The sequence below is a fragment of the Tachysurus fulvidraco genome, chromosome 19 (genome assembly GCF_022655615.1).
Source record: "Tachysurus fulvidraco isolate hzauxx_2018 chromosome 19, HZAU_PFXX_2.0, whole genome shotgun sequence".
Lineage (NCBI taxonomy): Eukaryota > Metazoa > Chordata > Actinopteri > Siluriformes > Bagridae > Tachysurus > Tachysurus fulvidraco.
The window spans coordinates 17,319,945-17,332,163 of NC_062536.1; the positions used below are offsets into that span (position 1 = coordinate 17,319,945).

At 43.2% G+C, this 12,219-nt stretch overlaps 1 protein-coding gene across 3 annotated transcripts in view; it reads right to left on the reverse strand.

Moving 5' to 3' along the window:
- Nucleotides 1-1,881: 1,881 nt before the first annotated feature.
- chchd3a (coiled-coil-helix-coiled-coil-helix domain containing 3a) overlaps nucleotides 1,882-12,219 on the reverse strand; it is a 90,455-nt gene continuing 80,117 nt past the window's right edge. For 2 of the 3 annotated variants that reach the window (XM_047804106.1, XM_047804108.1), the window contains 2 exons: nucleotides 9,578-9,713; nucleotides 1,882-2,614 (listed from right to left, as the gene is read on the reverse strand). In XM_047804106.1, coding sequence (XP_047660062.1) covers nucleotides 2,591-2,614; nucleotides 9,578-9,713 — 160 coding nt within the window. In that variant the 3' untranslated portion in view covers nucleotides 1,882-2,590. The remainder of the gene's footprint in view (nucleotides 2,615-9,577; nucleotides 9,714-12,219) is intronic. The other variant, XM_047804107.1, reaches the window with a different exon arrangement.

Here is a 12,219-nt window from a genome sequence, read left to right on the forward strand (position 1 = left end):
GGATCGGTACGTGTCGTGGACAGATGACGAAGTGGCCTGCCAGAACTAACGCGATGCTTGATACATGCTTTGGGTGATTTGTACGGACTGGTCATAAGGATTGATTTTATTCGACCTTTGTGTTTATTCATTGTATTAATTCCATTCAGTTTAATTTGTATAGCGTGTATAGCCTGATGTTGATGGTTGATGTTCTACTCTGCCTTCAGAACATCCACATAAAACACCCCACAGCTTTCTAAACAAACCGTCCACATCTACCTTACACATGAGTCTCCTCTATCCCCGGAGATCCTACGGTTGTATTGCACGTTCGTCGTCCCGGGTTCCGAGCTCCGTTTCACACCGTCCATCTGAAGTGTTTCCGCACCATAAAATATTAAATCCCATCAGACTTCACGATGCAAATGCATTCTTTTATCACTCTGGTTTACCAGAAGAAACAGGTGGGTGTGCATCAGGGGTGTTTGTTTTTAATTTGCATATTCATGCAATCTGGATTTCTTGATTAGTTTGAAAGAGGAAGCCTGTGCTGTTTTTTTTTTCCTCAGAGAAATGAATAAAAGTCTCCAAAACAATTAGAGTGACTTAATACAAGATGGTTAATACAAATAAACTGACTGTGAACCTTTATATACCTTTATATACCTTTATATACAGTAATCCCTCGCCACTTCGCCGTTCAAGTGTCGCGGTTCATGTTTTGCGGCCTCAGTGTATCGCTGATTTTTCAAAAATATTCATAGAAAAATAAAAATAAAAACGGATTCCCAGGATGCCAGACAAAGAGAGAAACTTTCTCAGAGGCTTTGTACATACCCACGGCCACTCAGACAAGGCACACGATCGGTTCCCGGCGTGAGATCTGAGCTGATTGGCTGCGCATCATCGCATCCTCTCCCAGCTTCTTCCCTTGTCGTATCTCGCCACTCTCGTTCACGCTCTCAACTGTGTCTCACGTATTGTGTTCGAAATTAACTTTTCATTAAGCCCTTACAATGCCTCCTAAGCACCGTGCCCCTGCGAAAGATTCCTCTAGTGAGCCCAAGAGGAAGAGGAAGATGATGACCATCAGTGAAAAGGTCAAACTTGGGGCCAATCCTACTTCGCGGACTGTCACCTATCGCGAGGGGTTCCGGTCCCCATTAACCGTGATAAACGAGGGATCACTGTACCTCATACCTCCAGAATCTGGGAAGTTCGATTCCTGTTTGTTCATCCTCCATGTGCTTCAGAGGTTTCCTCAGGGTTCTCCGGTTTTGTCTCCAGACCAAAGACATGCATTGTACGCTGACTAGCATCTCTAAACTGTCCCTAGTGTGTCAGCTTGGTGGACCTGGGAGTCCAAAATGGCTAATGTGACACATAAGGAAGGGAAACGGAGAAAGACGTGAAGCTATCAGTGGTCAAGCATACACATACTCAAGTTGTTTCAGATACGTTTGTCAGCCGGCTCATCGTTAATCTTTATCTTCTTTCTATAATCTTTAATTCTTTTATTAAGTCTCCGATTTTAAAATGCGAAGCTCCTACGCAAAACATGTAAAGGTCGTCAGGTCTCTGTGAATGTGGTTCGGTTCGAATACCGTCTCCTAGCGACAGGCATCAGTTCACTGATCCTAAAGACTGAAGGGATTTTCATGTCTCAGAAGTTAGAAAAGAAAGCTGAAATTTAAATGAGAGAAGAGAAAGACGTGTGTTTGTGTGTGTGTGTGTGTGTGTGTGTCAGGAAAAGATACGATTACAATCTGTCATTTTGTCTGAGGTGCAAAACAGTGACAACAATCAACATTAATAAAAGTATTTCTCTCTCTCTCTCTCTCTCTCTCTCTCTCTCTCACACACACACACATTTTCAAAGAAAGAATAGCGATGCAGTGATTCAGGTTTGCAGTTTGAGCCTTTTATTCTCCCCGACAGGTCTTTGTGCGGATAAAAAGCAAAAATAAAGCAGGAACAAAAATCAGCGCTGTACACACACACACACACACACCGGGTCCAGACTGAAGAGAAATGTACTAACTTAACTGATTACATGAGGAGTAGCTTGGTAGTCTATGGGGTGCCAAAACATTTGCTTTACGTCACGATTCAAACAGAGCAGAAATCGATATGAGGTTTTAGTGTAATTAAAGGATAACGGTGTTGAAACAGCTTCCAGCTTTCACACTAACTGAAACCTGACTCTCTGTCAAACTGCTGCTGAATTTGTGATTTTTTCTTTTTATTTTATTATTTATTACATTTTTTTTAAGGCTGTTTTATTCCCCTGAGGCACTCGTTTTGGTTTTCTAGTGTTTGGCACATTATATTACACATGACCTATCTGCTGCTGGGTCTCATACCTGTCTAAACTATTAAACTGTCTAATCTGGATGCAGAGAGAGAGAGAGAGAGAGAGAGAGAGAGAGAGAGAGAGAGAAGAAGAAGAAGACGACAAAGTGGTTCCCATGTCTCCAGTGGCTGCAGTGTTCCTCAGAGCCGGGTGTGTATCTGTACGGTGCTCTCTGGTCTCTGCGCTTCTTTATAATCTTTCGCTCTTTTTAAAGGAGAGGTGACGCCACACATCATCCTGCCTTCCTCAGAGAGCTTAGCCTCCGGTCCGCAACTTCTTCTGGAACAGAAAAAGAGAGGAATTAAGGAGAAAAGGAGCAACAGGACAGGAAACAAACTGGCTAAGTGCAAGAGGAAGTCGCGTACGTTCGATCCGCTTTGTTCGTCGATACAAATTTCGTTTACAATGTAATGTAATGAGCAACAGGAGAGATAGGGAAGGGGGAAAGTCCTTAAAGTGATGGACTTCACCCTCTTCTCTGTCAGGAAATACCTCGGTCTGTGGTATAACCTGAGATAGATAGATAGATAGATAGATAGATAGAGAGAGAGAGGGAGAGAGAGAGAGAGATAGATAAAGAGATAGATAGATAGAGAGAGAGAGGGAGAGAGAGAGAGAGAGAGATAGATAAATAGATAGATAGATAGATAACTATTGCTGCAACTACTAATAACAATACTATTTAATAACATCTAATATGAGGACAAAATAATTTTTTTTTAATTAAAAAAAAAAAAAGACGATGTTCCAGTATTTGGAGAGAAGAGAAAACAAAAAAAAGAAGCGAAGAGAAGAGAAAAAAGAGAAGAGAAAAGAAAAAGGAGGAGAGAATTGAAGAGGAGAGGAGAGAAAAGAAAGAAGGGAAGAGAAGAGGAGAGGAGAAGAGAAGAGGAGAAGAGAAAAAAGAGGATAAGAGGGAAGAGAATAGAAAAAGGAGAAGAGGAGAGAAGAGAAGATAAGGAAAGAGAAGAGAGAGAAAATGAGGAGAAGAGAAGAGGGGAGGGGAGGAGAGAAAAAAGAGAAGAGAAGAGAAGAAAAGAGGAGAAGAGAAGAAAAGAGAAAAAAGAGGAAAGGAGAGAAGAGAAGAGCAGATAAAAAAGAGGAGAGAAGAGAAGAGACAAAGAGAAAATGGGGAGAAGATCTCTGCCATATGAATAATAATCATGTGGATATTTTGCTTAGCTCTCCTGCCTAAGACACTGTACATGAGGGAAGAAAGTCGCACCGAATCGGGTTTTCCGTGTCAAACCTTAACCTCCTCCACCACAAAGAATGAAAACAAAAGAGGTGTTGTTGATGATAAAGTCTTATTGAGTGCAGTACTGAGAGAAAGAGAGAGAGAGAGAGAGAGAGAGAGAGAGAGAGAGAGAGAGAGAGAGAGAGAGAGGCTGGTGTGAGGTTTTATCTGCCTCACTTCTCCTCTCAGTGTGCTATCAGCAGCAGGGCCTCTGAGGCGTCAGTATTACAGAGAGCTGGAGTGGAGCGAGACGGTCAGAGCTAAATGTTATCAGTTCATTATTGATAAGCTGGAGGGTAATTACTCGCACAAAGCCTCGGTGATGACGGCACGCTGGCTTTGACTCTGCCTGAGAAGCACGTGTATCTGGGTCACGTGATCAAACGGACGCTCGGGAGATTAGCACCGACGGTTCGGACGCGTGAGAAGATCGACGGCTGTTCTTCGATACGAATTACGGGAAAGGAGAAATAAGCGTATCGAATACACTGTTTACTTTAAAGCAGGCTGCACGGATCAAGCATCAAACGTCGGTTAGAAGGAAAGATTCGCTTTGTAAGGACATTTTTCTGCCGACAATCCTCGGAATCTTCAACGTAGCGCTGCTGTGATTCTATACGTTACTTCAGCATTAAACATTCATTCATTCATTCATTCATTTTCTACCGCTTATCCGAACTACCTCGGCGTCTATCTCAGGCGTCATCGGGCATCGAGGCAGGATACACCCTGGACGGAGTGCCAACCCATCACAGGGCACACACACACACACACACTCTCATTCACTCACACACACACACTCCGGACAATTTTCCAGAGATGCCAATCAACCTACCATGCATGTCTTTGGACCGGGGGAGGAAACCGGAGTACCCGGAGGAAACCCCCGAGGCACGGGGAGAACATGCAAACTCCACACACAAGGTGGAGGCGGGAATCGAACCCCCAACCCTGGAGGTGTGAGGTGAACGTGCTAACCACTAAGCCACCGTGCCTCCTAGCATTAAACATAAGCGATATTTTGTCTTTATTCTCGCTAACAACAAACTGACTGGAATACAAGTGTACGATCAGTATACGTCTATACCTGATGCGGATCTCAGGAGGGCTTCGTTTCAGGATGAGAACTTTATGGAAACTGATTTTACAGGCATGTATTTTATGCTTCGGTGTTGCCAGATTTGTACTTTATGGTCGAACTGCTGAGAAAAGACTGTAGACATAAACCAAGATGGTGCTGGTGAAGTTAGCTGTGGTCAGGTTCTGTTATCTTTCACAGCTTTCTCATCTTTTTATCCTCTTTGTAAGTTTGACGTTCGTTCTTCGCTATCCGACTTCCTGTAACGTTTCAGTGTCACATGGCGTATTTCCTCCTCGCTGCGGCTCACGTGTACGTGATCGGCGTTTTGCCGTCTGACTCGATCTACAGAGCCGTTAAGTTTTTAAGTGTTTCTCCATCCTGGTTTTCACCTGATACGAGCTTTCTATCCTCTGTTCGGTGTCTGATTGGGTTTCTGTTGCTAAGCAACTCGCTGTACCATTTCAACACCTCATGGTTTCACGCTACACCTTTAACTCGGTGATGTAGAGTTTACGCTGTGAAAGCCACGCAGAGTTTAATGTTCTTACTTAAAACATGCAGGTATCAGAGAGCACAGGTTTGTACCACCTCAATGTAAATAATTAGTTAGAGATCACATGTAACGTAAGATTTTAAGCAGCCTGAGAACTTGGCCCCACACACACACACACACACACACACACACACACACACACACACACACACACACACTAGAAGAGTTCAGTCTGGAAACTTTTATAGGAATCATTTGTTCACAAACCACAGCAGCAGTGTGGCTGTACTTTAACACACACACACACGCGCACACACGTATACACATGTACACAAACGTGTACACACACACACTCATATACACACACACACACACACACACAGTAGAATAGTTCAGTCTGGATTCTTTTATAGGAATCATTTTAAAAGAATCATTTGTTCACAAATCACAGCAGCTGTGTGGCTTTACTTTAACACACACACACACACACACACACGCGCACACACACACACGTTCCTTGAATATAATATTACGTTTTCTCTACATTATTTCCTGATCCTTTGATGCGAGTCATAAGAAATCAGATTTGGCTGATAACCGGAGCAAACACAAACGCACTTTAGAGCAGGAATCTGATCAAATAAAGTGTTACAAAACACCACGGCGAGACTGGGTTTCAAATTTATAAAAATACCACATGGAAGCAGTAGGAATGTTAAAAAGGTTACACGGTAATGAATAAAACATGCACATTTACATGATGCATTACTTAAAAACCCGACGGAAACCCGGTGGAACAGCGTTTTTTTTTTTTATTTACAATAATACCCACGAGGAGGGAAAAAAGGGCAGCGTAGCTGGGGCTCTGAGGCAACTGGTACATTGTGGAAATCTAATATAAAAGCTCTCTGAATGTAAATCGAGTCGTGTTCATGGAAATCCGAGGAACGCAGATGAGGTCTGAGGTCCGATTTGTGAAAGGACGGCGAGCGTGAGACGACGAGAGGAAGCAGAACACATATGCGTCTTCTTATTTCACTTATCACACACTTTAAACAGGACTGAAGGACAGACGATACACAGACAGGTTTACTGACTGACGGCCTTCAGGAGAAACTCAGGAGTGTCTGTAGCTGAGCGGAAAAGAGGAGAGGAGGGTAAAGGAGGGTGGGGAAGAGAAGAGGAGAGAAGAGGAGAGAAGAGAAGAGAAGAGAGAAAAGAAAAGTAGAGAAAAGAAGAGAAGTGACAAGATTAGAGAAGATAATATAAAGAACAGATACGATGAGAATAGAGTAACTTGAGAGAAGATAAGAGAAATATAAGAGAGGAAAAGACAAGTAAAACCTCTCCTTTCATCCCTCTCCCTCCTCTTCTCCTCTCTTCCCTCACTCTCCTTCTCCTCTCTCCCCTCCCCTTCTCTCCCATCCTCTCCTCCTCTCTCCGCTCCTTCCTCTACTCTTCCCTCTCTCCTCTCCCTCTCCTCTCCCTCTCCTCTCGCTCTCTCTCCTCCCCTCTCCTCTCTTCTCTCCCTCCCCTCCCTCCTCTCCTCGCTCCTTCCTCCCTCTCCCCCTCTCTCCTCCTCTCCGCTCCTCCCCCCTCTCCCTCCCTCCCCTCCTCTCCCTCTCCTCTTCTCCTCTCTTCCCTTCTCTCCTCTCCTCTCCCCTCTCCTCTCCTCTCCCTCTCTTCTCCTCCCTCCCCTCCTCTCCCCTCTCCTCTCCCTCTTCTCTCCTCTCTTCCCCCTCTCCTCTCCTCTCCCCCTCTCCTTCTTCCTTCCTCTCCTCTCCCTCTCCTCTTCGCCTCTCCCCCTCTCCTCTTCTCTCCTCTCCCTTCCTCTTCTCCCTCCTCTGCTACTAGAAGACGAACAGAGAGAAGAGTAGTTTATATAGAGGAATAGTTTATCCTATATGAGAGAAGAGAAGAAAATAGAAGAGAAGAGAGGAGAGAAGAGAAGAGGAGAAAAGAGAGGAGAAGAGAAGAGGAGAAAAAATATAAGAGTAATAGGAGGAGATATAAGAAAAGAGAAGAATAGAGAGAAGAGAGTCAAGAGAAGATATATGTATCGTAGATAAGAGAAGAGGAGAGGAGAGAAGAAAATAGAAGAGAGGTAGAAAAATATAATATATAAGAGGAGGAGAAGATAAGATGAGAATTATAAGAGTATGAGTGACGATAGTAAATCAAACATATAATATCAACAGATAGAGATAAGAAGATATGAAGATAGTATTATAGATAAATATCAGATAAGATAAAAGCATAGAATAGAAGAGCATGATAATATAATACAGAGCAGAGAAGAGAAGAGCAGAGAAGAGAAGAGAAGAGAAGAGAAGAGAAGAGCAGAGAAGAGAAGAGAAGAGAAGAGAAGAGAAGAGAAGAGAAGAGAAGAGGACTCTGATCTTCTCACGCTGATGTTATATTACAGAGGGTTTTGTTGACACGAGTGGATCAGCTCTCAGTTGAGGGACCAAAGCAGGACTTGAATAAATGCAGCAGAGGAGCAGCAGAGGAGCAGCAGAGGAGCATCAGAGGAGCATCAGAGGAGCATCAGAGGAGCAGCAGAGGAGCTGCTGAGGACCAGCTGAGGAGCAGCAGAGGAGCTGCTGAGGACCAGCTGAGGAGCAGCAGAGGAGCTGCTGAGGACCAGCTGAGGAGCAGCAGAGGAGCTGCTGAGGACCAGCTGAGGAGCAGCAGAGGAGCTCATGAGCTGGTAGATACGACCCCTCAGCTCCATCAGGGTGGATGTGGCACGTGTACCGAGAGCGGTGTGTGAAACAGTCTCTACACACACACGTACATACGGAGAAATAACTCAATGTTACGCTCCATTAGCTTCTTATTGGAGTTTCTGTAGAAAATGAAGTGAGATTGTAAATGTGCAGCACTTTGGGGGGAAACCCCCGAGTCTCAGTGTGGAGAAATCCCAGAAAACACATGACAATATTCTAATCTACTCCATCTCTAATAAAATAAATACTACTAAATAACAGCGACTTGTTTTTACTTTAGAGACATACCTCAAGATCGTGTCTCTGAATTTATATATTTCTGTAAATCTGCTTTGTGAAAACATCCAGTGTTAAAAAACTTTAGACAAAACAATCGGCTTTAAATTTTCCACAAGAAAGTCCACATTTACCTTCAAACACTTCTTACAATTAATCAATAACATCCATCATCCATCCATCCATCCATCCATCCATCCATCTGTATTGTGTTTTATACTGATGGATGTTTCATCCTTCCATCTATCCATCCATCAACAACGAATACGAGTTTTTATTCATCCATCCATCCTCAACACATTTTATACTGATGGATGTTTCATCTATCCATCAATCCTGAGGATGTTTTTATCCCATCCATCCATCCATCCATCCATCCATCCATCCATCCATCCATCCATATTAAGTGTTTTGGATGGATGTTTCATCCTCCCATCTATCCATCCATCCATCAACAACGAGTACGCGTTTTATTTTATCCATCTATCCTCAATTCATCCATCCGTCCATCCATCCTGAGGATGTTTTTCTCCCATCCATCCATCCTGAGGATATTTTTTATCCTATCCATCCATCCATTTTAAGTGTTTTGGTTAATAAACATGATGGATGTTTCATAAATCCATCCATTCATCAATCCATATTATGTGTTTTCCCCTGATAGATCTTTCATCCATTCATCCATCAATCCTATGTTTTTTATCCTATCCATCCATCCATCCATCCATCCATCCATCCATCCATCAACAATGAGTATGTGTTTTATTTCATCCATCCATCCTCAATACATGTTTTATACTGATGGATGTTTCATCCATCCGTCCATCAATCCTGAGGATGTTTTTTATCCAATCCATCCATCCATCCATTCATCCATCCATATTAAATGTTTTATCCTGAGGATGTTTTTTATCCCATCCATCCATTCATCCATCAGTCCTGGGTATGATTTTTATCCCTCCCATCCATCCATCCATCCATCCCTCCCATCCCTCCACCCATCCATCCTGAGTAAGTGTTTTCCTGTGAACTCTGGAGGCAAAGTGGAACACAGCGATGATGACAAACTAGTATAACTAGTGAATTTGGCTGTGTGTGAGATCTTGTGATGTATACTGTACCACGATACGGTTGTTGGTGCGAGACGCTCCGGTTTGAATATTCCGGAAACCGAAGTCCTGCGATTTTACGTGTTTTTACCGCAGAATGGTGAAAAAAAAAACCACAACTCCAAGTCACACTATTCACATTTTCTTCCATTTCTTGCTTGACGTAACTGAAGCTCTGCATAACTATACACCTTATAGTGCTGCCACACGATCGGCTGATCACACAACCGGGTAAATAAGCAGATGTACAGGTTTTCCTAATAAAGTGAGTGTATGTGGACGTACTATATGTTAAAAACAGACTCGGACCCACTCACCTGCTTAGCGCTGTTGACACACTGCATGTAGAGAGAGGCGATATTGGAGCAGAGGAGTGTTTTCCCAGCGTTTTCTCTGTAGCACTTCAGAATCTGCTCCTGCAGGTCAGCACACACAGGACTAATCTCGTAGCGCCTGGGAGACCAAAAGAGAAAGCGGTGTTAAAAAAAAAAAAAAAGAAGAGTGAGACGTTCAGCACCGTCGTCCATCATCGTTACGTTTCTCGAGACGGCGATACGAAAGCGTGACGTTGACGAAAGACCTTAAAATGACATTCTCTGTGCTTTTTCACTCCTAAACACCCGATCGATCGCTGATCGAAGCACGAGCCGATCGGCGGAGATCAGGTGTGGGGGATAATTGACTGCTCTCAGATGCAGAACTAAAGTGTAACGACATGAGTGTGGGAGTTTCGCTAGTGCAGAGAAGCGTAGGAGAGACCGGGCGACAGAGATGGATTTCAGAACCCATTAACATGGTGCACACATATGGATTTAATGAACTGACACGCACTCGGAGACCGAACGAGCGGGAAAATATCACGACTCGCGCCGGCTGTTTAAAAGCGGCCGTGAAGGAACACGAAAGCGAATAGTACCGATACTGTGCGATATTCAGTTAGATTTATCGCTGCTTTTCGCACGACAGAGACAAACAGATATCAATATTTTTTTAACTTCTCTGCTCACAAACAAATATTTTTTAAATACCCAGCAAGGCCAAATCCCAAATATTCCCAATTATTCCCAAATATTCCCTACATACAATATAGGGCACAGCTTATGTATCAAACCTTTTAATCGACATTTTAAAACATTTAACATTCAGGCACCATTCATGAAGCAGGAGGTCATTTTTGTCATCACATTCATTCATTTTCTACCGCTTATCTCAGGTGTCATCGGGCATCGAGGCAGGATACACCAACCCATCACAGGGCACACACACACACTCTCATTCACTCACACACTCACACACTTTTCCAGAGATGCCAATCAACCTAGCATGCATGTCTTTGGACCGGGGGAGGAAACCGGAGTACCCGGAGGAAACCCCCGAGGCAAACTCCACACACACAAGGTGGAGGCGGGAATCGAACCCCCAACCCTGGAGGTGTGAGGCGAACGTGCTAAGCACTAAGCCACCGTGCCTCCCGTCACATGTTTAAAATTTAATTTCTAATTTTAAAAATAAATTTTATATATATATAAAACTTTTTTTCAAGCTCAAATTGTTCCACTTTTAAGTGAATTACAGCCCAGAGGGACCTGAGGTTTCCATGTCCATGCGTCAGATACCGTGTAAGTTCAATACAGAAGGATTTACATCAACGGCTTAGAAACAGAATTAATGTAAAAGAATGATTAATTTCATGAATGTATCTGCACTGAACAGATCTGTGGTTTAATTAGAACTGATTTTGAGACAGACAAGTTAACAATGTGGAAGAGTTACGGATCAATTTGCTTGATTTATTAAAAAAGAATCGTTTTATAAGAATGATTCGTTCACAAATTGGACAGGACCTCTGTGGCTTTACTTTAAGACAAACACACACACGCGCACACACACACACACAGTAGAAGAGTTCAGTCTGGAAACTGCATGCACTTTCACATATGAACACAAGATCACACAAAACAAAAGAATTCACCGATTCATCTGATTCGTTAAAAGGATTCGTTTCAAAAAAACGATTTGTTCAGAAATCAAAAAGCAGCACTGTGGCTCTACTTTAAGACACACACACACACACACACACACACACACACACACACACACACACACACACACACACACACGCACACACAAACAAAGAACGCTAACATGACAATTGATATCCGATATAAATTTTTAATCAGATTTCTTTGGATCACATACCGTTTACATCAGAAAACCTTCTCTTCCCATCAACATCACACCACACTGACTGATCTAAAAAGAAAACACACACAAGTCCGTGCTGCCCCAGGGGGGAAAACAAACACTCACAACCCCTTCATTTAACCACCGTGACCTTTAGGGGAGGAAAAGATTAGGCGCAGACGTTATCTTCTTCTGTCCGGCGCTCGACCGTGTTGGTTTTTAGGCTCAGACATCAGCATAAGCCGCCTTGCTCTGATAGACCATCATTAATACGACACACTGGCGAGAAGGTCTAAAGGGAAATGAACGGAGGACGGCTGTCAAGTCTGCCAAGCTCTATCTGATCTCTCCGTCTGATCTTCTCTCCGTCTCGGAAGGGATTCGCGCTCTCTCTCTCTTTTATTTTTTCCCCCGTCCATCTTTTTCTGTCCTTTCTATAGACTGTCCATCACAAGTGTGACCGCTGTTAACCGAAACACACTCTTGGGGGGTAAAAACTTCAATAGGAAACGGATATAGGAAATATAAAAAATAAAGCATTACACCATAACGTTCACTACGGTACGCCGACAGGATAGACGACGTACGACGGCGTGTAACTTTACATGAGTTTATTCCTTTTACGCTTTACACACAGCTCCTATTCTGACTTATAAAGGACGGGTCAAAACAGCACGTTTTTATCGTCCCTGTCACACACAGTTTAGATTTATATGAATATCTCTCAAAGGATGGAGAGAGGAAAAAAAAGCCGTACGGGTTATAGATCATAGCA